Genomic DNA, 27,926 nt, shown 5'->3' with positions numbered 1-27,926 from the left:
GAATTTTAAGATCTGTGCAATAACAACATGCTGCAAATAAAAGAGCTCAGGACTTGAAGGAGTCAAAAGAGAGAAATTACACTTTTGCACAAAATAATTACTTGTGCCCAAAAGATCCTGCCTAAAACTGCAAAAGAAGTAAAATTCTTAAACAGAGAAAAATACTGAGGATGCTAAAATAGAAACAAATCCAGAAAAACTAAAAATATCTTCCTGATGTGTGGGCTTTTTGTTTTTAGTATTTCATTTAAGCTGGTTTTATTGCTTGTCCTGATCTGTAGAAGTTTACAAAGAAATAAAATTTCCAAGTATTTAAAAAATTTATTCATCTTCATAAAGCAAATTTCAATGTATTAGTACTTAAAAATACACAGTGACTTAATGAAACATTAGCACAACTGCATAGAACTGAGCTCCAAAGAAGCACACATTTGTCTTCCTGGGCTCTGCTTTACAAGGGAACTGGCTTAGAAAACAGGTTAGAGTCATGTGCTCCTACCTGGAAGATACAGGCCAGGAAATGCTTCCAATTCCACAGGCCTAAGTAAAATGCTGGGAGCTCTCTGCAGGTCTCAAAACCCACAATTCACAGGGACTCCTTCCTCTCTGTTGTCAAGGAGGAGGTTATGGTCATCACTGAAACCAAACCAAACCAAGAGACTCTGAAATATACTAGAAACCCCAAGGCTAGAACAATGCCAGCAAAGAGAAAACCTCAAAAGTAATAATGTGGGAGCTCCAAGAGATCAGGTACCAAAGAACCAAAGTCACGTCTGTGCTGAGGAGCCTCTTCCTGGAAGGCTACTTAAGGAGGTAGGATTTTTAAGGGTTTGTTTGTTTGTTCATATTTTGGCCTCTGAATATTTAAAAAAATGTTTTGTCTGGCTGATTTTGGAGTTCTTAATGAATCCCAAGCCTGACAGAGGAATATTCTACAGTTTCACAGCTATCATTTATACATATTAAAGTGGATTTACTTTTTAAAGTAAATCTAACTAGAAAACATCAAACTAATATATTCCTTTACATACAACTTTGTGTCTCAAAATTCTTGAAAAACAAGAGCAGATGAGTTTGTATCAAAGACTACCAAAGTATGTATGTGATATTCACATGCAAATAAATGTAAAACCTCTCTCACGTCTACTCTTCATGACACCTATAGGAAGAAAATGACATACAAAGTTTGCTAACTGCTGAAATATTTTAGAAAATAGCACATATAAACGTAGACGTTGACACATGAACTGATGTAGGTGACCACTTATCACATTGCAGATGCTCTTTAGTAACAAATCTCTTGTTCTTCTAGTTCCTAGTACATGGCAAAGTTTATCACAGAAGATAAAAATCCTTTTAAACAAATCCAAAAGGGAATCCTTGAGGCACCTTCTCATATAAAAACAAGATGAATGCAATTATCAGTCCATCTGAGAAAAGTTTGCAATCTAAGTGAACATCATTTCTTTTCATTTAAGAATATTTTACAGAATTTTCATAAGGCAGGACAAATTTGTGAAAAAAATGTAGATACAAAATTATATAAACTAATAATTTACATTTAAAATTTTCAAAGGGATAACAGTGGAGATGGTATAGCTCACACAATGCCTACTCTTTAAACCTAACACAGAACTGTGCTGAAAGTCATAAAGAACTCTTAGACTTTGCACAAGTTTGGCTTTTCTTTTTACATCTATATTACATGTTTTAAATCATCAGGAATGCAAACTAAAACTGCACGCTATTTTAGTGGAAAAAAGTTCAACATTGTGCAATTTTCTGCCTCTTATTTTTTTAAAAAAGTGGCAGCAATCCCTGCATTTGTCTTTGAAACAAGGATCTGAGAAACCTTATCAAAAAAGATAATGAAGGCAAAAATTGGCAGACATCCACCATCTTGTTCCTTTTTAAAACAATGTGGATGAAAAGTAATTTCATGATTAAAAGAATTTAAATAAATACATTGTATCTGGCATTTGTACTGACTGATTTGATAAATCTTTAAGTAAACAACAACTTTCCTACCCTCCCTGTGGCTTCATGCCACTGGCTTCCATTCTGTGGTCTGTTTTCACTGGGTCTCATACCCTGCCACTCGATACCCAGCAGGCTGATTAGGTAGCATGCTGCCATTCTGCCCTTGAGGTGGCTGCACACTGTAATTGGGTCCCATCCACGGTGCAGAAGACTGGGTCTGACTGTTAGAGAAAGTGAGAGAAACAGAGGGGAGAGGAATCCATTGTTAAAAAGTGTCAGGCTAGGAGTGAGTAACAATACACAAGGACATACCTTTTCTTAATGAAATGTGGGAAAAACTGTTAAGCCAGGAAAACAAACATAAAAGTATTTTCTCTTAAAAATAAGCATCACTCGTCAGGTGTGGTGTCGCACGCTTTAAACACCAGCAGAGGCAGGCGGATTTCTGAGTTCCCAGCCAGCCTGGAATATACAGCTGGTTTCAGGACAGCCAGAGCTACATAGAGCCGGGAAAAAGCATCCCCATACATCTATTTGGGTAGCTTTTCTAGAAAATTTTTTGGAAATCATAGCTAAGAAAATCTTATAATCTATAAACATTCATCCCTTTGAACTTAGAAAAACCATCCCTCCACTTAGGCTGAATACACACAGAACAAGCAGCACTCAAGAAGCAGAGATGGCTGGTCTTTATGAGTTTGAGGCCAGTTAATTCCAGAGGCCAGTCAGCTACACCATGGGACCTTGTTTTAAAGCAAAAGACACACACACACACACAAACCTTGATCACCAAGTATAATGAGAACTAACATCTATAATACTCAAGGAAAACTTGAAAGTAGTTTTTAAAAGAATATTTCTTTCTTTTCTTTTTTACCCCCCTTGGTTTTTTTGAGACAGAATTTCTGTGTGGCCTTGGCTAACCTGGACTCACTTTGTAGACCAGGCTAACCTTGAACTCACAGCAATCCACCTGCCTCTGCCTTTCTGAGTGCTGGGATTACAGACATGCGTTATCACACCTCACAAAAGAATATTTTTTAAGGATTTATTTTTACTGTTTTTATTTAAGATTTGTTTTTATATGTTTGAGTCTTTTCTTGGCCTGCATGTATGTATGCGTACCACATGTCTGGTGCCTAATAAGAATAGAAAGGGCTACTGGATCTCCTAGAAATGGAGTTACAGATGTGGGTGGTGAGAACTGAAGCCTGGTTCTCTGCAGGAACAGCAAGTTCCCAGTTCCAGCACCTTTACTTTTTTTTTTTTTTTGGTTTTTGGTTTTTTGAGACAGGGTTTCTCTGTGTGTATTCAAGAGATAAGGAGCTATAGTAATAAGGCTTAGAAACTATCAAGCACTTCACTAGGAAATTGGGTGTGGTGTTGAACCCCTATAATTGGGAAGTAGAAGTAGTATGATTAGAGTTGAAGTTCAAGGCCAGCATGGGCTTCACATGTCTCGAAAACAAAAAGTAGGAACTGGTAAGATGGCACACTGTGTCAAGGTGCTTGCCACTAAGCTGTACAACCTGAGTTTGATCCCCAGGACCAATATGGTAGAAGGATAGAACTTCTTTCCACAAGTTCTCCCCTGGCCACCATGAGCAAATAGTGGTGCATGTGCCACACAAATAAATAAAATGTATTAACTGTATCTAGGCAAAATTTTATCTTAGGTAAAGTCCTTCAAGGTTATCATCATGCTTAACACTGGGGCCACATGATTTACTTAATACTTAAAAGTTTCTTTCTGACTTTTTCCAAGATTAAGAAAGGCAAAAAGCAAGAGGTATGGTGGTGCATGCCTTTAATCCCAGTACGCAGGAGGCAAAGGCAGAGAGGCAGAGGCAGACTCAGGTGGGTCTCCTTGAGTCCAAGGACAGCCAGGGCGCTATTATTCAGATAAACCCTGTTTTGGGTTTATCTTGGGGGCTGGGGGGGGGGGGGAGAAAGAAAAGAAAGGGCAAATGTACTTACTTGAATCCCTGCTGGCTCCACGGCTGGCCATACATTCCATAGGCAGGTACTTGCCAACCATTAGGCACATACTGGCCAATCTGTTGTGCATTTCCATACCATTGGCCCCACTGGCCATATGCTGGTGGGTATCCAATTTGATTTTGCTAGCAATTAAAATTACAACAGAAAATTTAGTATTACTTGAAGTTCTTTATATATACCATACAGCCAAGGCATAGAGCCATTACCACAACTGAAATAATAGGATAGGCCTGGGGAGAACATAGCTCAGTGGTAGAATGAATGCTTACTAAATCTATGTGAAGTCTGGAGTCAATCCCCAACATCACTCTCTCTGTCTCTGTCTCTCTCATACACACACACAGAGAGAGAGAGAGAGAGAGAGAGAGTGAGAGCACTAAAAATAGTGACATTATACTACTGTAACTACATGGTGTTCTAAATAGCAGTCTTTGTAAGGCTCAAGCAAGACTAATGATAAAGACTAAACTTGCTGTTTGTTCCTCCAGATTGAAAACATTAGAAGTCTACATGTGTACTTTAAGGTTTTATCTCACTGGCACCTCTATGCTCCTTTTACAACTCCTTCATAGAAATCTCTGTCAGGTTTTGGATCACTAAAGTTGCCTAGAAAAAAAAAGCAGCAATACTACGCTTACATATATTTATAGCTTTATTTTTTTGTTCAGTTGGATCAAGCATGCTTGTGAGTTCTCCAAATCAATGTGAAATATATCTACCAAGTATTAAGAAAAGATTTAATACCCTGTTAGGTTTGGCGGAGCATTTTAAAATCCACTGTGTGAGCATGAGTCAACTGAGGCGGTTACATTCATCATGTCACCACTGCAATCCATGACACACCATTCCGGAACTATAATACATGTAGGAAGAGCCCTTATATACTATGAAGTGAGCTAGAAACTCGTTAACAAGGTTTATCAACAAGTTTCATTTTAAAGCAACCTCATTACTAGCCTGGCAATTCTATCCCAAAGTCAAGGACCCTCTCACCTGTTGTACGGGATTTATCATATCAAGAGTCTCTTTGCCCCAATAGCATTTCACCACATGCCCTTCAATGGTAGTACCATTAACAGAAACAATCGCATGTGCTGCACTTTCATGGGAATTGAACCTATTGGAAACAATTAAGAATTACTAATACAAATTCTTTTATTTTTAATTTACTTATTTATTATCTACAGTTTTCTATTCTGCCTGCATGCCAACAGAGGGCACCAGATCTCATTATAGATGGTTGTGAGCCTCCATGTGGTTGCTGAACCACCGGAAGAACAGCCCATGCTCTAAGCCATCTCTCCAGCCCTCCAATATAAATTCTTTTAAGCAGTGATTAATACCAACTATTTCTTTAAATTAAGAAAAAAAATTTGAATGTTTAAGGGAAAAAAAGCAAAGCAAGTATGGAAAAAAAAAAAGAGGATTCTGAGCATACCATTAATCTCAGCACTCGGTAGGCAGGTGGATTGCTATGAGTTCGAGGTCAGTCTAGTCTACAAAAAGAGTTCCAGGACAGCCAACGCTACACAGAAAAACATTGTCTCAAAAAAACAAACAAAACAAAACATATCAAAAACCAAAAAAAACCTGAAATAATCCCCATTTACCCACCAAAAAAGTAGCACATCTCGTTTGCTGTATTTTTCAAAGATCTTATAGCTGTGGAAATTTTTCTTTTTCTTTCTTTCTTTTTTTTTTTTAAAGACAGGGTCTCATATAGTCCAGGCTGACCTTGAATTCTCTAATGAAGCCAAGGATGATCAGGAACTTCTGATCATCGATCTCTCAAGTGCTGTGATTTACGGACCTGCACCCCCACACTTGGCATAGGAATTGTGTTTTAATGGAGGACATGTTTTATTGGTATTGTGCTGGAGAGAGGAAGTTATAAAAATGTATCAGTAAGTAGCTTTTAATTCTAGCACTTGGAAGGCAGAGGCAGGTAGTGTTCTGTGAGTCTGAGGTCAGCCAGGGCAGCACAGTGAGATCTTGGCAATAAAAAGTAAATAAAAAAAGATCATACAGCTATATGCTAAAGACATTTTTCTCTCTGGTTTCAGCGTTATCCAGGTAAATATACTTGAGCTGGATCTCAAGTGATCAAGCTGAGACAATTCTTAAGAAAATCACTATATTAAGGGTTCAAAATTATTTCTGAAGAAAAAAGCTTTGAAAGAAACTACCCCTACCGAACAAATGAATATCCTTTATCTGGGAAGACTCGAATTTCCATTATTTGTCCAAATGGAGAAAAAGTTTGACGCATTAGTTGTTCTGTTAGAAAACAAAAACAAAGAACATAATAAGAATTCACAGTTTTGAAAACCTATATATATGAAACTTCTCAGTTTAAGCTAATTTCAAGGTGCCACACAGGTAACTCCCATACCTGTCAATCCTGACGTCACCCCTCCACAGTACACAGTGCAGTTGCTGGGGCTAGACTGACTTACAACCTCATCATATGACAGCTGTTTGGTGTTCGCTGGGGAGAGAGAACATTTTCTATCTTCAAATCATTACCCATATTTGGAAGGATTAACTCATTAACTACACTACTATAATGGCAGTTTTCCTCAATAAAATGCCTATAAAACACATTACATTTAATTTAGGATTAAACCTCCCCCCAAAATGCATAAATATTACCCCATATGCTCTATTTAAGAGGAGACTTGACATTAGAGATAATTATTTAAAATCACAAAAATGAAAACTAAGTACATTTTGAACAGCAGTCTTGATCTCCTTCTCATCTATTTCTGCATTAAGTCTCCAGGAACAGCTCTAACATTTAAAATCTAGTGTATTTTCTCTCCACAATTCCACATTGCTTCTCTTCTCCAATGCACCTACACTCATATGTACTCTTTGGAGCTGGAGGCTTTCGGGTTGCCCAGTTAGTTCTGATTTGTCTTCCACCAAGCCACTGGCCACCCATCTGCTGAATGGCATTTTCTGCATCCTGTTTTCCGCATATTAGAGACAACAAAGAAGCTGCAATTAGTTGACATTACAACAACTTATAGCAATAAAGAACATGTGAGCCGGGCATGGTGGTGCACGTCTGTAATCCCAGCACTCAGGGAGGCAGAGGCAGGCGGATCTCTGTGAGTTTGAGGCCAGCCTGGTCCATAAAGAGAGTCCAAGACAACGCTGTCCAAAACCAACCAACCAAACAAACAAAAAAACCCAACACAACAAAAACCAAAAAAACTCAAACATGACACTTTTGCAGATTTTGAAAAAGGAAAAATGCATTATGAAACACATAATATCTAACAGCTTTCCAAAATTGCAACATTGCTTTTAAGTTCCATTTCCTGGATAACAGGTTTGAGGAATGCGAAAAAGAGGTAAGGATACATAGGTGCAGCAGGATACATTTCTCATAGTTTTGGGGACACCAGCAATTACAAATTGCCAAAAGTACCTTGACATTTTGGGCTTTTGATCTGGTTGTAAGCATGTTTACTTTGCCTAGTTTGAAACATAATTATCAGTATTGCATGTGTTGGGTGGGGCTAAATGACTAAATAACCAAATCTTTTAATAAGAGTATTTTCTAGGAAAGATGCTGATTATCAGTGAACTAAACACACAGTAAATAAAAAGACTAAAACAACCTGAGTGTGTTCATCTTCTCTAGAGCATTGTTACATGCATTTCTGATTGTGCTCACCCATTTGTTGAAAAAGGAGACAAAGCCATATCCCTTAGACTTCCCCGTAGCCATGTCTTTTACCACGCGGGCATCTCTGAAACAGAATCCAACAGAAACTGAGTTTTGTAAACTGTCCTCTGAGCATAAAATGAGAGCCAAATATAATTCATTCTTACATTTCACCTTTACTAACAGTAAACCATTAATATAAATTCACCTTTTATTCTATAAAACTTATTTATTGGCTAATGAGGGTTAATTTTAGACATGCAAATCAGTAATGTCTCAAATATAAATCTGTATTATAAAGAAAGTTTCCCACTTCAAAATGTTTTATGAATATCTAAATATTAAGCATGGTGAAAGCAGATGTTCCTACGAATTACTTAGTAATTATAAGGTTCTTAGGTACAATACATTGGCTTTCTTTAACCATGCAATTTATAATTGGCTTTTTTGGCACCATATGCTACCTAATCATTCAAAAAATTAAAATACAAAACTAAAAACTAAAGGATTAAAAAGCTAAGCTAATTACTTTATTTTCTCAGATGAATATATATCCCCATTCTGGGCTAGGGTAAATTTTGAAAATTTGACATTTTTCAGAAATGCTAAATCATTGAAGAATACACAAACACATTTTACTTTTAAACTATATAAGAAAAGATTTTATACTGAATTTCATAACAGCATTCATATTAAGATTGATTGGAAACTACAAGATATGAAACAAAGTTTTAAAAAGTCAGAAAGTAAAAAAGCACGCCAACATTTATCCACTGTGAACCGTAGCTTGTAGTTAGCCAGGGCAATTCTGTCCATTCTTCAGAGACACTCTGCAAAATAACCAGAGCCCTATTATTTGAGATTGAGTAAAAACCCAGCCACGATAGCTAAAACTCCATACCTCAAAAAACTGGACTCAAATTGTGCTTCACAGGCAATCTATTTTAAATTAGCCAGGTATGTCACAATGCTTGTTCTCTCAAGACACATGAACAAAACAGGCATGTTTACAACAAGAACCCAAGTAAGAGAGCCATGCAATGTAATTGTAAGTATACACAAGCATATTTGAGATCAGTTTAGAAGTAATTTATTAAGTGCAATCAAAATGACAGATTCTGATGATTAGGGAAAGCTATTGTAAGTCACTTCACAGTAACTATTATCTACATGGCACACATGCATTTAATTTGGTAGTTGAATTATTTCTATATCAAAATTTGCTCTATGACCCTAAGCTCAAGAAACAGGAGGGGTGTAAGCTATATAAATTAGGAAAAATAATATTTTATTAAATAATTAATAGACCACCATATACTACACATCTTCTATAAATCAAGCATGGTATAAACTACCTACAGAGACATCTCCTGTAAAAACCCTTCAACACAGCTATCAGACTATTCTTATCCTTACGACAATAAACAACACAAACAAAAATAAAAATGTGTTATGTGTTGCCAATTGCCAAATAACTTTTTTTCAATTTAGGAAAGCTAACTTCCTATATAAGCTAATATTCAAGCATAGATTACCTCAACAAAAAAGCCTTATTAAAAAAAATATGCTTACAATTGTAGGCCCATAAGAAAATTCAAATACTGGGGCTGGGGAGATGGCTCAGCAGATAACATGCTATCATACAAGTGAAAGGACCCAAGTTCAGATCTCTAAGCACCCACATAAATGCTGGGACAGTATGGCAGCTCACCTGTAATTTCAGTGCTTGGGAAGCAGAGACAGGGGATACTCAAGATTAGCTGGCTAGACTAGCAAGATTGGTGAACTCTATGTTCCAGTGAAAAATTCCACGTTAATGTAATTAGGTGTAAAGTGATGTATGAAGACACTTGATAGTAACCTCTTATCTATATACACTTGCACACACAAATACACCTACACACTTATAAAATACATATACAAACAAAAAATCCAGACTAAAAATATGATGTAGTCATATTTAACAAAAATACAGACTAGTTTATAACTATAATGTCATGAAATTACTAAATTTGAGCCATTCAACCTTACCATTTTTTAATTTGTTGGGATTAGAGGCGTGATCCACCACACGCTATGAACTTTCTGAAGATCTTTCTGGTGGAGGATCTTTGTAAAAGTATTTACTAAGAAATTCTTTCCTTCCTTCCTTCCTTCCTTCCTTCCTTCCTTCCTTCCTTCCTTCCTTCCTTTCTTATTTTCTTTATTTTTTTCAGACAGGGTTTTTCTGTGTAGCCCTGGCTGTCCTGGAACTTGCTCTGTACACCATCTTAGCCTCAAACTCAAGAGGTCCAACTGCCTCTGCCTCCTGAGTGCTGGGATTAAAGATGTGTGCCACCATGCCAGGCTGGAATTATATTCTTCGCTGTTGTTTTTTGAGACACGGTTTCTCTGTGCAGGCCTGGTTGTTCTGGAACTCACAAAGATCTACCTGTCTCTGATTCCTGAGCACTGGGATTAAAGATATATGCCACCACCTCTTTTTTTTTTTTTTTTTAACATTTTGTGGGTGTGTGTTTTCAGGAGTCAATTTTCTCCTTCTTCCATGTGGAGTTTTGAGATTGAACTCAGGTCATCAGGCTTGGCAGCAAGCACCTTTACCTGCTGAACCATTTTATCAGCCCTTCAATAATTATTAATAATCTTTGTCTACATCTCAGACTAAAATTCTCATCAGAAAAGGTAATTCAATCAAAAGTAAAAATCCACCAAAATAGCCACTTCATTTGTTCACAATATGAGAAAAAGCTGTGTTCTTTCTAATGCCTCAGAAGTGTCAGCCCTGAAATACACTCAACCCTTCCTTCCTTCTAAAATGACTCACACAGAGAGCAGCAGCCTGGATCAGAACAGAGCACTTAAGCCTTCTGTGACTGTCACTACTCTGAAGATAGAAATGAGACTTACCAAGATTCTCGACACCAAAATGAAAACACACAAGATTCTGCAGAGAGGGGCTTTTAGAGCTTGAGAGAACAAGACCTGTCTACTCTAGACACTTGAAAGCTAACCAACCACTTCTGAAATCCTAAAACAGCTTATTAAACAAACAAACAAAAACCCCAAGAAATTAAAATCTCACTATTTTCTTAACAGTTCTCACAAAAAAAAAAAAAAAAAAATGTCATGTAACAGAAGAGTCTGTTTATAAGCTCAAAACCTGTCCTACCTTCAAGGTAATTCTCTCACCAACCAAGTACTCCTCTCAACTGAAAAACTCCCACAATGTTATGGGCATCTACTTTCCAATCTCCTTACTTTTATCTGCTGTTTGTTCAAACCAGCCATTGCTAGAATTCTCTTTTTATTTTTGTTCTTGGGACACAATAACAAAGGAATCAGAAACCCCACACACTTTCCCTGAACTCAACAACAGCTCCTGTGTAAGTATGGAAACTGTTTGTTATTCATACTGTTAATATGGCACGCTTTTCAGACTTTTAAAGTTCTTCTATGATGAATGCTCCCCTGAATAAATACTGACAAAGAGCCTAAAATGCATGGCTACTAAGTTTGGTTGAAATTTAAGGAAGGTAGTGTTTCACAAAACCATAAAACTATTGTTAAGTTTTAAAGGGGAAGAGGGTTTAAATGTCAAGGAAGAAATATTTAATAACCACTTTTTTAAATCACAACTGTTTAGGTTTTGTTTTGTTAAATTAACATAAAATGCATGGAATCATACAAGTGCCTGAGTAACTCCTTCAGTTAGAGCACACCACCTCTAGGAGTTTGAAATGTACATGACAAGAGCCTGAGGAACTCTTGCTAAAAGATGACTGAACATCAATTACTCATTAGTGGGACTACAACCTCCCATCACTCTTGGATGATCTCTAAACATGGAATATGTTATATTTAAAGTGTTAAATTAAGGCTCCCAGTCACAACAAAGTTATAATTATTACATAAAGTCACTTCTAATTAAGTGTTTTATTTTTCTTCTGTTACTTACGAAATTCTTCCAAATGGTGCAAAAGCTGCTTTGATGTCTTCAGTTGTGATTTCTGGACTGAGGTCACCAACAAACACATGGAAATGATCTTACAAAGGAAGGAGGGGAGTGAAAAGAAAAACACAACTTCAGAACTTAAATACTACAACTGATCCAATAAAGTATTCTTAAAATAATGCACAGACTATATAATCAAATATAAATAAAATACTAACCTCGCTATAAAATCCTATCAATCTTAAACATAACAAATCAAAGTTAACAACACAGGAAAGTCTTCTAAAAAGACTGAGAGCTACCAGAAACTGGCAGTCACTGTCTAGTTACAGTCATTACAAGGGTCTAGGAAACAAACTAGGAACATATAAAAACTTTCAGTTCTGCAAAAAAAAGTAAGACTTAGTTATCATTCTAATAGTAATTATTTACTGTTACTCATTTTATTACTACATCTAGGCTTTATAAATTACAATTAAATAATGGTACTGAGAGTTATGAAGACTAGATTTGCCTTACTTAAGGCAATTTACTGAAGCTAGCTACATGAAATACTTGGTTTAGCCATTATTTTGTGAAGAACAATCAAAGAAATACCTTGCATTGCAACAGTTTGATGTTAAAGTATTTGACAGTTTTCTCAAAAGCCAACAGTTTTGGTTGCCCAGACATTACACCATTCAGTTTATGTGAATCCATGTGCAAGTGAACTAAGACTGAAGGCAACAGAATGAAAACAGTAATCCCTTCACTTTAGATCAGCACCATTTAAAAAAAAAAAAAAAAAGCATTGGCGAGAAATAACCATCCCATTTGTGAAGCTTTGTATTTTGTTTTTTTAAAGACAGATCTCAAAAGACACATTTGAAAAGCCAAACTTGCTGAGGAACACTTTAAAATGGACATATACATTAACTTTGACAAAGTAGATTTGGAAAGAGAAGTTACCCCTATTTGCAGGCCTTAAGCAACACACTGGGTTGCTTTTCTGGAAACACTGTTTCAGGAGCAACTTGAGCACTGGAAGATCTGGGTATGAAGCCCAGGTGACCTCAGGGAAGTAGGGTATCTTGCCCTTTAGGTGGTGAAAGTATTTCTAAGGCATCAGCTGCTACCAAGGGGACAGAGAGCTTGAACTAGCAACAAAGTTGTGGACAAGCCACACTTGGTCAACAATGGGAAGAAGGGAAAAATATTGCCAGAAACAAACAAAAATACTACATTCTTCCACCCCGCTCCCCCCAACCATTATCAAATTAAAAAAAACTTGAGGTGGTTAGTGAATACCCTTTCAAGAGAGTTCATTTTATGTTTAAGAAGATACAATTACCTTGTGAACGCTGTGTGCTGACAACGGTACTACCTGATGACAAAGATTAGATTTGTTCTTAAATTTATTAACACAAACACATTAAATCATATCAGGATAATGATCAAAATATTACTGCAAACAGGTATGATGTTATTTGTTTTACAATAGAACTATGGGGTATAAGACAATAAATGCCCACAGGGCATCAACTGTACTTACTGCTTGTATCTTTCTTTTGACTGCTGGGGGTTGTTGCCCAATTCACTTTGACTTCCTTAAAAAAAATTATATTCCATAAAGATAAAGCTCAAAATTACATTGACACAACAAAGAGAGGCAAAGTGCAGGACTCCTGAGCTCTTTATAATCTTAGCACTCATCTGCACTAGTTTGACAAACTACAGTTCTGCTCTTTAAGATTTCTTTTATTTAAGTGTATAGGTGTTCTGCCTTCATTTATGTCTGTGCACATTTGTTCCTACTACCAGATATACACACCTGTACAGAAGCCAAAGAAGGCAAAGGATCCCCAGGAACTGGAGTTACAGAAGGTTGTGAGCTATCATATGGGTGCTGGGAATCAAATCCAGATCCTCTGGAAGAGCAACAGGTGCTCTTAATCACTGAGCCGTCACTATAACCAACATGCTTTTCATCTTTTTTTTGGGGGGGGGGTTCTGGGGATTAAACATTGAGGCTCACATTGATAGAGAAGCAAGCAATCTATCACTGAGCTGTATTTTTGGCTCTGCCTCCTCTACATTTTATAAGATGAGTCACTAAGTCAAGCTGAGCTTGAATACACTCTTGAGCTTGAATTAATTCTCTTGCTTTAACATCCACACCCAGTTAATGTAGATATGTCTGACAGATCCTAATCTTTGCACATTTCTGGTAATGTTCAAATAACTTTTTTAGCTTTTTGGCTATTTTGTGTTTTCTTTTGGTGTTTTTTTTTTTTTTTTTGTTATGTTTTGTTTTGAGACAGAGTCTCTTCATGTAGTTCTTGTTGTCCTGAAACTCATTATGGAGAACAGGCTAGCCTCTAACTCATAGAGATCCACCTGCCTCTGCTCTCAAATCTGCAATTAAAGTTGTATATTGTTTTTGAGACAGGGTTTCTCTGTATCCTAGCTGTCCTGGAATTCACTCTATAGAATAGGCTGGCCTCAAAGATCTACCTACCTCTACCTCAGGAGTGCTGGGTTAAAGGCATGTGCCACCACCTCCAGCTACAATTTTTTTTTTTTTTTTTGGTAAATCAAAATTACCCATACATTTCTCCTGGATACCTCTCCATTAGTACTCCATATTACTGTTATGTTTCTTCCAAATTTGAGTAGTTCCATAACTATCTTGTGCATAGCAGTTTGGAGAAAAGGAGTTAACAGGCCTCTGGTATCTAGAGACTACGTAGCCTTGGCTGAACTGGAACATGCTATATATATATTGGGCTGACCTTGAACTCATACAGTCGTGCTTGCCTCTGCCTCCTGAGTGCTGGTATTAAAAGTGTGTGCTCTCAGGACAGTGGCCCCCACACCTTGCCTGAGTAGTGAGGTAGAGCTGATCCTGGTGGGCGTGGGAGCATGAGAGTATGAGAGCAGAAGAGCCAATCCCACCTCTTGCTGGCTGCATAAGCAGGAGAGCTGGCCCTGCCCCTACTCTGGGCAAAGCTGGAGAGCTGGCACTAGTGGAGCTGGCCCTGGTAGCTCTGGCAAAGTGGAACTGGCAGGATGAACAACACAGAAACCACCGAGGCTCTTATCCAGGGCCTTGAGTGGTTCCACCACAACATCTACCCCATCTATGAGCTGCTGGAGTGCAAGGCAAGAAGAAAACAAGCTCTCCTAGGACTGGAGTTACACATGATTGTGAGCCACCAAGCAGGTACAAGGCTCAAACCCAGGTCCTCTGGAATAGCCAATGCTCTTAATGCTGAGTCATCTCTCCAGCCCTATCCTACCATTTTAATACAAATACAAATAGCTGACCCTTTGCCACAAAGAGAATAAAATGGTTTTAAAACAGAAACAAGGTAAAATGCAATTTAAAACTTTCTATTCCAAGAGCTGATTATACAGCTCTGTTGTAGAGTGCTGTTCCAAGTCCTGGTTCCACCCCAAGCATCACATAAAATTGGGTGTGATGGCATACACTTGTAGTTCCACCTAGAAGGTGGAGGCAGAAAGAAAAATATTTTCTCCAGTGCAAGTCACCTTCTATAATTCTGACAGCTTACCTTACCCATTATCTTCCTCCCATTCATAGCAGCCAGCGCTGCAGCTGCATGACGATGCTCATGGAATTCCACGAAACAGTATGGGTCATTTCCTGCTGTCTATTGGAGACAAAATACAGAAGTCAATTTTCAGCTTTATTCTTCCACTTAAATTATTTTTCCTCTTCACCATATAGAACTTCAACAGTTAACAGGCCATGAAGGATGACTCGCTCATTCCACAAGTAAATTTTCAGATAAAAAAAAAATTAACATCAAGTATGATTTTTCTGTAGCTCCCTTTCTGTTTCTTTTTGCAGTGCAATGGATAAAACCCAAAGCCTTATACCCACTATATAAATAAAAGCTCTACTACTCCCACCCTGTATATCACTTTTTATTGCTACAAACTCACATATCTTACTGCTTCTAATTTGTGATATACAAACATTTTCTCTCTTTCTTTTTTTTTTGTCTTTCAAGATAGGGTTTCTCTGTGTAGCCTTGACTGTCCTGGAACTCACTCTGTAGAACAGGCTGGCCTCGAACTCACAGTGATTCATCCGCCTCTGCCTCCCAAGTGCTGGGATTACAGGTGTGGGCCACCACCATCAGGCAGAAAATCTTAACTAATCTTCTCCAGCCTGTTCTTAAACTAAGTTCTGGACACCAAATAGGCTCTGATAATATTTACAATAGGTTTTAGAATGTGGACTTATAATTCAAGTTCTTTGCTTGCGGAGAAACATTTAAAAAAAATTTTCCCCTTGGGGGCTAGAGAGTTGGCTCAGAGATTAAGAGTACTTGTTACTCTTGCAGAAAAACCATGTTTGTTTCCCAGCACTCATGTGGTGGCTCACAAACTCCAACCTCAGGGATCTGACACTTTATTCTCACCTGCATGGGTATGAGGCATGTAAAACACTCAGGTTATATAAAATAAAAAATTTTAAATCTGAGAAAAAAAAATCTGTCTATCTGTAATCCCAGTACCAGGAATACTGAGGACATCCTCAGCAAGTCAAAAGACAACCTGGCATACTTAGTAAGAATCTCACTGGGATACAACAAGCAAGATCTGAATCCCCAGTGTTGGAGCCCAAAGCCCAGGGCCTTGTGCATGCTAAAGAAGCACTCTATCACTGAACATACCGCTAGCTCAAAGCAAGATGCAGTCTGTTTATTTATTGACAGTTTTTTTATGGAGCCCTTGGCTGGTCTGGAACTTACTATGTAGCCTAGAGTGGCCTCCAACTTGTAGTGATCCTCCTGCCTCTGTTTCCTGAGTTCTGAGATTACAGGCATGCACTACCACACAGGCTTCAAGATTACGGTAAATTAAAGCAGAAAAAAAAATCTAATAGTCTGGACTTAGCAGTGTGGAATAATAAATTATTTTATAATACATTTAATTTTAAGGCTTTTTAGAAAGTATTAAAGATTATTACTTCAAAATTTCAGAGCATAGAGTAAGCATAAAATTCAATAAACACACTTTTATGCTAGATTCGTTGAGATAGTCTCTATCATCCTTCCACTCAGGAAGCTAAGACAGAACATTTCAAGTTTGAGGCCAGTCTGAATTACACAGACCCTGCCTCAAAAATAAACAGACAATCGCCAGGCTATGGTGGCATTCTATAGCACTTGAAAAGCTAAGGCAGGAGGACTGCAGTCGTCCCAATCACATAACAAGTTCCAGATCATCTTGGATGATAGTATATAACCCTGTTTACTATGTATGCATGAGGAACCACCAATATTAACATCTGGCCTCCACACATATGTCTGTTTACCTGTATACATATACAATAAACTTTGTTTTAAAAACTACATATCTGTTTGCACTGTCTGTTCTTCCAGAGATCCTGAGTTCAATTCCTGGCAACAAGGTGGCTCACAACCATCTACAGTGAGATCTTGCATCCTATTCTGGCATGCAGGCATACATGCAGATAGAGCACTCCTATATATAAAATAAATAAATCCTCTAAAATAAATAAATAAATACATACATACATACTAAATATTAGCCAGGCGTGGTGGCTCACACCTTTAATCCCAGCACTCAGGGAGGCAGAGGCAGGTGGATCGCTGTGAGTTTGAGGCCAGCCTGGTCTACAAAGCAAGCCCAAGAAAACTGGGACTGTTACACAGAGAAATCCTGTCTTGAAAAAACAAAACAAAAAAATAGGTATCATTTAATACCATATGAATATGTTTTCTACACATTAAGGTCTGATAGATATTCAAGAAAACCTTTAGAAATGAAGCTAAAAATGCTTTTCATTGTATAAGTCTACCCCAATTCCCAATCTAATAACTGAATTCGTAAATCATTCAACCAATTAACACTTCATAGAAGATAATTAGGATGCTTCAATAGCTCTTATAAGGACAGTGCATTCCCACACAACCCATCCTTTCTAAAAATGTTTAATTTTCTTCCTTCACTTAGCAAAAAAATTATACTTGGTTGCCTACTAAACAGATGAATTACAAATTCACTAAGAATCTAGACAGTAATGAAGTTCTGCAATTATAACAGTTTTCATTAGTATGTTAAAAAAAAAAAGAAGAAAATGACTGAGTGAAATACCCTTACATCCATAATCATTTTGCAGTTTTTACAAGGTCCAATTTGGCTAAAGAGCTGGAGGATGAGAGCTTCTGTCACATCCCGAGAAAGGTTACCGACGTATCTGAAAGACAGAGGGGAACAAATTATCATCTTAGATTTATTTTTTTGCTAAGCATGGTGCCTCATACCTATAATCCCAACCTACAGATTCAAGGCCAGTCTAATCTACATGCTGAGAGTTCTAGGCCAGCTAGGGTTACAGAGTGAGCTCCTGTCTCAGGAGGAGAAATTCCTTTTCATGTTTCTAAAACTGCTTGTTGAAAAATATTGGTAACACACAGATACATCTTTGACTTCTTTCTTTCTTTCTTTCTTTCTTTCTTTCTTTCTTTCTTTCTTTCTTTCTTTTTTCTTTTTTTTCTTTTGAAAACAGTGTTTCTCTGTGTTTCCCTGGATGGCTGGAACTCTGTTTATAAAGCAGGCTGGCCTCAAACCCAGAGATCTGCCTGTCTCTGCCTCTACACCCAGCTTCTTCGTTTCAAGACCAAACATGCACTTCTACATGCACATAAAATTTAGTTTCCTTTTTCTGCTGTTCAGCACAGAGCCACTGTGACTATGAGGATCCTGTAGGAAGAGGGGAAAGGGAGAAGCCCTGAGAAACATTTAAGGAGTGGGTTAGAAAAGGTGTGCTTGGAAAGACAAGACCATATTCAAATGGCAATTTCTTAATGATGGGAGCTTACTCTCCGAAAATGAGAATTACAAGGGGAAAGTGAAGTACTTACCCTGCCTTTTGAGCAGGAGCTCAGGACAATCAAGGTAGGTAAGCCTTAGGGATTGAGGGGCTGCTACTTTTTATAGAAGAATGCTTGTTAAATAAATGTAGAGCAAGCTTTAACAATGCAGAGTCAAAACTCGCATGGAATTAGACATTTACAATATGATGAAAGATCAAAAATTCCTTGTTGAGGTCAGTCTGGGATACACACAAGTTTGCTTCAGAGAGGAAGGAAGAGAGGACAAGAAAGAAAAGGAGGAGCCAGACAGCCAGATTTATTTGGCACATGCTTATAATATCAGCTCTTGAGAGGCTAGGGTGTTCAAGTGAGTCTGGGACACATAAGGAAACGCTTGTCTCAGATGTGGGGACAGGGAGAACAATGAAATAAAAGGGCAAATCTTCCTTATACAAATAGCATAAGAACTGAACTATTATCTCAGTAAGTTAGTCACTACTGTTGCCCTCAAGTTTTTATAACTAGTGCTGTTTTAAGTCTATTAGCTAAATAAATACTAGTTCTAAAAGTACAAACAAACGTGCAAACTGCAGATCCTTCCTATGTTGGACTAAAAAAGTAAGTTCTTTGGACTTTCGCTTTCCTCTCTCTCTCTAAGACAGGGTCATGATATGTGGACCATTATGTCTTCAAGCTCCCATTAATCCTCCTGCCTCAGGCTTCTGTGAGCTAGCTTACAGGTATGCCCTAACATATCTGGCCTAAGGATTTTATAGTTTATATCCATATTCTTATTTTTACTTACAAATGTTTCTTTAGGCCAGGATGATAGCACAGACCTGCAATCCTAGCACTAAGGAGGCTGAGGCAAGAGAACAATGAGAAAAACCAATTTGGAATACATAGGGTGTTCCAAGTCTTAGTGAGACCCTGAAACAACAAAGAAACAAGCCTGAAGAAAATATATTTGGTGGCAAATAACAATGAGAAGCCTATAAGCAACAACAGGAGCAGCACTGAGGTACCTGACTCCAGTGGAAGATGTGATGGCAATGTCCTTCCAGGGATGGAATGAGATAGACTATGATTTGATTATGAATGTGGGTTAAAAGTGGTAGGGCATGCCTGCAATCCCAGCACTCTGGGAGAGAGAAGCAGGTGGATCTCTGTGAGTTCGAGGACAGCCTGGTCTACAAAGTGAGTCCAGGACAGCCAAGGCTACACAGAAAAACCTGTCTACCCCTCCCCACCAAATCTATCTGCCTCTTTTTCTGAATGTTGGTAATAAAGGGTGTGCCATTATACTTGATTCTAATATACTTTAAATAAATTCCTCATATGCTTACACTACTCAGTTTTTTTCTTGTGACTTGTATTTACTATCCTGACACAAAACTTACTACTTGAGCAGTTAGTTACAAGCCAAGATTTTTTTTTTTTTTTTTTTGTGAGAACTGAACCTAGGGCCTTTGCCATCCTCAGTCCTTTAAAACTAGTTCCGTAATTGTAAGATGGAGTCTTATTAAGTTGCCAAGGCAGGCCTTGAACTTGCAATCCTCCTGACTCACTTTCCAGAGTAGCCAAGATTACAGGCTATACCACCAGGCTTGGCTCCAAGCACACCAAATACCATACTGGCATTTAGTATAACCCTTTTGGGGTCATGTACCAATCTTGTGCAGAACTATAAAGTCAAGACAGGTGTAGAAAAAGCTAACTACTAATGTCAGTGAAGTGAAAACCGCCATCTTTAGACTGTTGTGCTCTTCTTAACAAAATATGTTAGGGTGAATAACATCCACAGGTCGGTTTGACCGATGATTCTGATGGCTGGAAAGCCCAAACATGACAGTGGCATTTTTGAGACTTCTTGGCTGCATCATGTGTTGAAGTGGAAAGGTCACATACAGAAATGCCCCAGCACCTGGGTTGGTTTTGCTGTTAACTCAGTCTTGGAAGAACCCGCTAATCCTTTTCCAACATAGTGTTCCTATGACTTTACAGCCTTTCACTGAAACTCACTTCTTTTGATTTTTTTGAAACAAGGTCTAGACTAGTCTAGAGATCCTAATCTTCCTACCTCCACTTCTGAAATGCTGGGGTTACAGACACATATATAGGACTCACCTCTTAAAGGTCTACCACCTCCTAACATGATCACACAAGGTTCCAAGCTTCCAGGGCATGACCTTTGGGCGAAACCCCACACCCCTTATATCCTGTCTTCTTTGGCAGTTAACACTGTATCTGGAGCTGAGGATGTAACCAAGCTGGGAAAGTTGGCACTACTGGAATCTCTGGTTTTGAGTGTCATCAACACACACACATACACATGCACAGTGTATGAATGTAACCTCACGGTGAAAGCATATTATGGCTACCTAAGAGAAACACTTATTCTTATATAGTATTTGAGACTTAAGTGTCACTACTTAAGTGTCTTGAACAAACACAAACATTTTAATTAAAGAGCAAAGAAAGAGGGCTGGAGAGATGGCTCAGAGGTTAAGAACACTGAATGTTCTTCTAAAGGTCCTGAGTTCAATTCCCAGCAACCACTTGGTGGCTCATAACCATCTACAGAGAGATATGGTCCCTCTTCTAGCATGCAGACATAACATTGTATAAACAATAAATAAATATATCTTTAAAAAAAAGCAAAGAAAGATTAAAATAAAACAAAACAAAAACATGGTTAGCTGGGTATGGTAGCATATGCCAGTAATTCTAGAACTTCAAAGCTAGCCTATCTCAAAATACCAAACAAAGAAGTAGCAAGACAACTCAGTGAGTTAAGGCACTTGCCATCAAGTCTGACCAATTTGAGTTTGATCCTTGGGACCCACATGAAGAACAGACCCAACACAGTGTGCTTTGACACCCCCCCCCCCACATATACTAAGCCATGTGGGTACCACACACAAATAACTAAATGAATTCAATCTAAAAATTTAAAAACCAAACAAAAAAAAAACACATAGAAACATAAATAATGTACAGTTGGCTAAATGGTGGGAAAGGCAGCTAGTTTTCAGTGCACCGTTTTTGTTATTTTTCTATAACTTTTCAAAATGACTATCACCTAACAAGTGAAATTTGATTGTAAGGGCATCAATACTGCAAGTGAAAATGTAAGGACAGAGTTCATTCAACTCAATTTATAGAACTGAAACTAGGATGTGCTAGACAAGCAACTGTATCCGGAGTAATACTGATTTTTGAAGTGGACAACTAAGTTTCCAAATAGTTGAAAAAGCAGGTATGGTGTAGGAACACTCCTGTAATCCCAGCATTTGCGAGGCAAAGGTAGAAAAATCAGGAATTCAAGGGCAGCACCAGCTACATGAGACCGTCTGAACACTCCCCATTCCCATCTAAAATCAAAGTTATGATTCCAAAACTCTTGAAAACATTCAATTTTATTAATACAGCTCTCGACAGTTAATTTACAGAATTTATAAAGCAGAACGTTAGAATGAGTTTGTTTGCAGCTACATCATATTAAAATGTGATTTTATAATGGAAAAACTGAAAATCAGAGGGAATGGCTTAAGTAGATTTTAATTTTAACTAATTTAAATTTAACTAATGATAAAATTCTTTATAAGCAGAGATTTTTAAAAATGTATTAGGAAGCCTGGCGTGGTAGCGCTCATCTTTAATCTCAGCACTCAGGGAGGTAGAGGCAGGCAATCCCTGTGAATTCAAAGTCAGCCTGGTCTACAAAGTGAGTCTAGGACAGCCAAGGATAAACTGTCTCGAAAAACAAAAACAAAACAAACAAACGAAAAGTATTAGGCCACCAGTATCTAGAACAGCAGTTTTCAGTTATGATTCATAACAGTAGCAAAATTAAAGTATGAAGTAGCAATGAAGATAATTTGATGGTGGGTCACAGCCTTAGAAGGGTTGTGAGCCACTGCTCTAGGAGAACCCCTCCTGGACTCTATCACGTGTTCTATAACTGTCCTAAAGAGGGGCTAGAGAGATGGCATTTGTTGCTCTGGCAGAGGACACAAGTTTAATTCTCAGCAACCACATGGTAGCTCAAAACTATCTGAAGCTCCAAACCCAGGGGATCCATTGTCCTCTGCAGATAACAGGCCTGCTTGGGATACACATAATGCAGGCAGGCAAAACATTCATACAAATAAAGTGAAAGTGTTAAAGAAATCAATGATTCCCTCTCCAAGATTTTTTAATTTTATTAGTTCTTTGTAAATTCTGTAAACTTTTCTGAGACAAAGTCTCTTGTAGTCAAGGCCAGCCTTGAAACTTTGATCTTCCCAAGCCTACCTCTGAGTGGGACACCATACCTGGTTTTTATGCAGTGCTAAGAAACCAGGGTCTGATGCTTCTAATCCTTAGAATAATGCTTGAATATTTACAATTTGCTAGAGAATTTATTTTGCCTGATTATTAAACTTCAGGAGAATTTTTTTTAGTTTTCTTCTTAAGAAACTGGGAGTGGCACATGCCTTTAATCCCGGTACTTGGGAGGCAGAGACAGGATCTCAAGGAGTTTGAGGCTGGCCTGATCTACATAGGGAACTCCAGAACAGCCAAGGCTACAAAGTAAGACCCTGTCTTAACATAAAATGACTGGCGGCCAGGGCTGGCAAGATGGCTCAGTAGCTAAGGGTACTTGCTGCCAAGCCTGACATCAGCACTGGAACTCATGTAAAAAATGAGGGAATCTGCTCCACCAAGATGACCTGACTTCTACCCCAATTCCAAACAAAATGTCTTTAATCCCAACACCTGCTAGGCAAGAAGATCACAAGTTTCAGGCAACCTTCCCTACAAAACTGAGACTTTGTCTAAAAAAGAAAGAAAGAAAGAAAAGAAACTGTGAAATACTGGACTAGAATGTAAGCTTTTTTTCATTTTGTTTTGATAAGGCATGAGCCACCATGTCTATCTAATCCTTAACTAAGAATAAACAAGTACAAGGCCAGGGCAGGCTATATAGTAAGCCACAGTCTCAAAAGAAGGGGGGCGGGGAGAAATGGAAAAAGACAAGCCAATATAACTCAACCAAAGAGATGCTGGCTCATAAGGTCAAACTCTCTGGAGAGAAGAGGGGTGGACAAAAATTACAAATACACAGGGTGGTGGAAAAAGAAAGCCCACATTAGCATCAACAATTAATTAGCTGCAGGTTGTTAGTGACACTGTAAAATTTATAGACCTACATCTTAGCAGCCATAATGGCCACATAATTACTACACAGCTATCGAAAAAGAGTAGCCAATTGCATTTGACAGTAAATCACACAAAAGATGTTAGGGTGGATCTGGGGAAATCCATCAGCTAACATTATGTTTTTCCAGTTTAGTACACAGTTTTTAATTCACAAATCCAAAGTTTTAAAGTGACCAAAGCCAATTCAGACTCACTATACATATTTTTATTTATTTTTTATTATGGACAAATTCAAACGTATACATGGGAAGAGTAATATGTGTACATCAACCAACTACTCACTACAAGTGTTTAAACTTAGGTATAGGTTGAATACACCTCAAAATTATCTTGCTGTATAAACATTTGATTTTTCTTACAATATGTTTTCAACGTATCGCTGACAATCTCTAACTTAACAAAGTGATGCTAAAAACTAAGCAAATGAAGATGTTCCCTCTTGAGTAATTTAGGAACACACATGAGAGTAAAACAGGCTACTCTCAAAGTAAAATTCTGACTGACTCTAAACTGTGCCAGATTTTTAAAACATGTGATTACTTACCATAGAATACACTGTGGCTAAGAATATACATTAAAATAGAAAACCCTGACTTTCAGAGTCACTATGTTTTTAAAATGTAAAAACACTGGCCATCATGGTGGTACAGAGGCTGGAGGATTGCTGAGAGTTCGAGGCCAGCCTGGTCTACAAAAAAGTTCAGGACAGCCAGGGCTACACAGAGAAACCCTATCTCAAAAAACCAGATAGATAGAATGGGTGGATGGATAGAAGATAGATAGATCATAAATAAAAAATAAATCAGACCAAAATAAGAATTTCATAAAGAATGGCTAGAGGGATGGCTCAGCAATAAACAGCACCTGCTCTTGCAGAGGGCCTTGGTGTGTTTCCCAGCACCCACTTGGTGGCGCACAACCATCCCTGACTCCAGTTCCAGAAGATCCAATGCTTTCTTCTGACTTCTGAAGATTCACATATATTATTCACATATATATTACATGCAGGTAAAATACTTTTTAAAAAAAATATTTATTTATTCTGTATACAATGTTGTCTGCATGTGCACCTTCACACCAAAAGAGAGTACCAGATTTCATGACAGATGGTTGTGAGCCACTATGTGGTTGTTGTTGGGAACTGAACTAGGGACCTCTGAAAGAGCAACTGATGCTCTTAACCTCTGAGCAATCTCTCTAGCCTGTAAAATACTCTTACAACTGAAATAAAGCTTTAAAAAGTTTTTCAAGTATCTTATAAAGACACCACCAAGAAAGTATAGCAGTATGAATTCCAAAATGCTAAGAGAAAAAAGAAAAAGTTTCCTATAAATATATATAAATAATACAATCTTTCCAAAAACAAAGGGTCATGCTCTAAGTATTGCATCCTTACTAAAAAAGCTCCTTCAAAGTCCCATAAACTACTATAATATTTAATATATCAAGAAAATTGTAAGTTTGCTATGGTGGCACAAGACTGTAACCCTTACACCTGGGAACCAGAGTCAGGAGGACCTTCACAAGCTTGGGAGCCAAAAGGGAGTTCAAGTAGGCCAACAAGGGGGGGGGGGGGGGAGAAGAAGAAACAAAAATATAAACTGGGCACAGAAGACTCAGAACTAGAAATCAGAACTGAAAAATAACTGGTAATTCTGAGCCACTGTAGTTAGCAAGTTCAAGGACAACCTGAGCTACATATAAGGAGACCCCTTTTCAAAAAACAAGATTTCACATATACATTTAAAAAAATGCCAACTTGAAATTGCAAACTGGGGCTGGGTGTGGTGGCACACACCTCTAATTCCATTTTTCAGGAGGCAGAGGCAGGTAGATCTCTGTGAATTCTAAGCCAACCTGGTCTATAATAGTGAGTTACCTGGAGAGCTGGAGCTGCATAGTGACATCTTGTCTCAATAAAACCAAACAAAAGAAAAAAAATTGAAAACTGGGAAGGGGATAACAATTTATCTATACTTTATAACAATTTTAAAAAGAGCCCTAAATGTACATAGCTCTAAAAGTACCAGGGTTCTTGAAGAAGGAAGAAGAAAAGCAGAGGAGGAGGAAGAGGAGGAGAAAAAGTGATGTTAGGAACTAGGTGTAAAGTTAAAACTGTGAGATGATGCATGTTAAATCGACTTCATTTTTGAACTGTGTGCACGGTGCAACAAGCATCAATTTGCAATCTTCAAATATACCGAAAAAAAAAAAACCCAAACAAAACCAACCCACAATCCCTTTAGCTTTTCCTTTTGCCCTGTGCAATCCAACAACGGCGAGATAACCTCATCTAGTGAGGTGGAAAACAAAGAATGCAGAGGCGAAGTTACAAGACAAAGAAAATATCCTAAACTCGAGTTACTTAATACTCACTAAAGATGCTTAATTAAGACTTGACAGACTACGGTTGCTTCATTATTAAAAATGTCAATCACTATTAGCAAATGGTAATTATGGTGGTAAGTATGTTTTAACTAAATCACTTTCCCTCCGTAGATGCATTCCTCCGAGTGGGATTTCCATTTTTAAAGAACAGTTTCAACATCCTTGGGTGTCCAGTTAGGTTTTTGGTCGAGGGTCAGCGGAGTGCTACAGAGGGAAAGCCAAAGGCTTTCAAGAAAGATGTCTGGCTTTTTTTTTTTTTTTTTTTCCAGTTCTCAACTGCAAGAATAAAGTTTTACCTCAGTTTCAAGGATTAAAAATGAAAACAAATCCTACCAAAAGAAAGAGAAAGGAAATTCCAGAAGGAAATGGGAAAAGATTCCTCGACAAGAGGGGGCGGGGAAAAATGGGCAGCAAGCAGGGGCTACAGGAGGATGTGCGGAGTCCTGAGGAGAGCTTTGAATGAAAAGTCCTTCCTCCAGGTCTGGGGGCTGCGGGGCGGCCAGCCGAGGGGCTGACAGGGTCGAGCCCCTCTCCCGCCATCGTCCTCTCGGCCCGTTCTCGGCTCTAAGCATCCTGGCGTGCGCACGGGAGGGAGGAACCACCACAGCGCGGCGTCCACGGAGAACAATAGACTGCGGAGAGGCGCAGGGCCGCGGCCTCCCTACGGGGCGACCACCATCCCGCCTCCCTCAACGCTGCTCCAGACTCACAGAGTCTTGGGCATCTCGTCCTCCATGGCTGCTGCGGTCGCGGCGGCACCTCAGGGTCCAGCTCCCTGCCCTTCGCTACCTCCCAAGTTGTTGAGGCGGCTATGGCTGCGGAAGAGCGGCCCTCCTCGCTTGACTGGAGGTTACTTCGCTTTCTTCTTTGGCGGCAATTACACAAAAATGCCCGGCCCACCGCGAACAATGAAGGCCCGATCCAAGATGGCGGCGAGCCGGACGCCTAGAGCGGTCCGCCGAGTGACCCGGCCGCGCATGCGCACAGCTGGCCTGCGGGCTCGGGCCCCCCCAGCAGCCGGCCTAGGCTGCGAGCCTTGATTCACTTGTTGCGCAGTCGCTCTTCCACCAGGCAAGGGACGGCTCAGACTGCGCAGGCGCAGTGCAATAGTTCGGAATTCGTGTAGTTCCCGAGCGGACTGTTTCATTAGTGATATATGGTGAAATAAAAATCTTCTAGGAGGTTAAAAAAAAAATAAAATAACAGGTGTTCTCATTGCAGGAAAGATTTTTTTTTTTCAAATTATTTTGTTTTAAGAGAGGAAAAAGGCATGCGCCGCCCGGGAATCGAACCCGGGTCGCAAGAATGGGAATCTTGCATGATACCACTACACCAGCGGCGCCCTTGGTAAGCTGCGCCTCCAGAAACCCATAGGAGACGTGTGAGCGCTGATTCCTAGTCCTTGATTTATGCACGTAAAAAAAAAAAAAAAAAAAAAAACCAAAACATATTGATACTTGTGTCTTTTTCGTTGCTCATGAAACAGTTCATCTTTTCTCATCCCAATGCTGTTGACCGAGTTTTCCTCTACTTTCAGAAATATCTCAATTTTCATTTTTAGAAGAGTTTCAGTAAGAAAGTAATATCTACTTGACAATAACCGACTTTTTTTTTTTTTTTGCCAGTAGTAATCGTATTTTCACACTCTAATGTGTTTACATCTGAATTTCTTTTGTATGCTCAGTATAATTGAAAAGCTTGTAAGAAAGCTACCATTGCAAATTGGTGAGAAGAACTTCAAGTCAGTTCTTGCTCAGGGTTCATAGTCAGAGGTCTAGAATGTGGTTCCTGTACTCCTTCTCTTTTCTTATTACTCTTTACACTTACAAGAAGCTTTTCTTAAAGACGTGAAGTTTATGTATCCAGTGTT

General features: G+C 38.6%; 1 protein-coding gene and 1 non-coding gene across 12 annotated transcripts; both read right to left on the bottom strand.

The window, feature by feature from the left end:
- Positions 1–301: 301 nt before the first annotated feature.
- Tia1 (TIA1 cytotoxic granule associated RNA binding protein) lies at positions 302–27,062 on the bottom strand. 11 transcript variants are annotated; one of them, XM_060383677.1, is made up of 14 exons: positions 26,767–27,038; positions 17,748–17,844; positions 15,164–15,262; positions 13,141–13,195; positions 12,940–12,972; positions 11,613–11,700; positions 7,667–7,742; positions 6,841–6,949; positions 6,374–6,469; positions 6,174–6,258; positions 4,975–5,098; positions 3,958–4,103; positions 2,029–2,201; positions 302–636 (listed from the first exon to the last, which is right to left on the bottom strand). In XM_060383677.1, exons 1-13 carry the CDS (start codon positions 26,790–26,792, stop codon positions 2,075–2,077), a joined length of 1,161 nt encoding a protein of 386 aa, XP_060239660.1. In that variant the 5' UTR covers positions 26,793–27,038; the 3' UTR covers positions 302–636; positions 2,029–2,074. The 11 variants fall into 11 exon arrangements, 6 of the variants coding, with proteins under 6 accessions (XP_060239660.1, XP_021490180.1, XP_021490181.1 ...); XM_021634505.2 differs by having other exon boundaries at positions 302–2,201; XR_002476342.2 differs by lacking the exons at positions 302–636; positions 2,029–2,201 and adding an exon at positions 4,726–4,834 and having other exon boundaries at positions 3,966–4,103; positions 26,767–27,048.
- A 265-nt stretch (positions 27,063–27,327) lies between these two features.
- On the bottom strand, positions 27,328–27,398 carry Trnag-ccc (transfer RNA glycine (anticodon CCC)). Its single transcript has one exon. It is a non-coding gene; the product is annotated as a tRNA-Gly (tRNA).
- Between the last annotated feature and the right edge of the window lie 528 nt (positions 27,399–27,926).

This window comes from Meriones unguiculatus, chromosome 5, assembly GCF_030254825.1.
Source record: "Meriones unguiculatus strain TT.TT164.6M chromosome 5, Bangor_MerUng_6.1, whole genome shotgun sequence".
Taxonomy (NCBI): domain Eukaryota; kingdom Metazoa; phylum Chordata; class Mammalia; order Rodentia; family Muridae; genus Meriones; species Meriones unguiculatus.
This window is presented reverse-complemented; position numbering and strand designations above follow the sequence as displayed.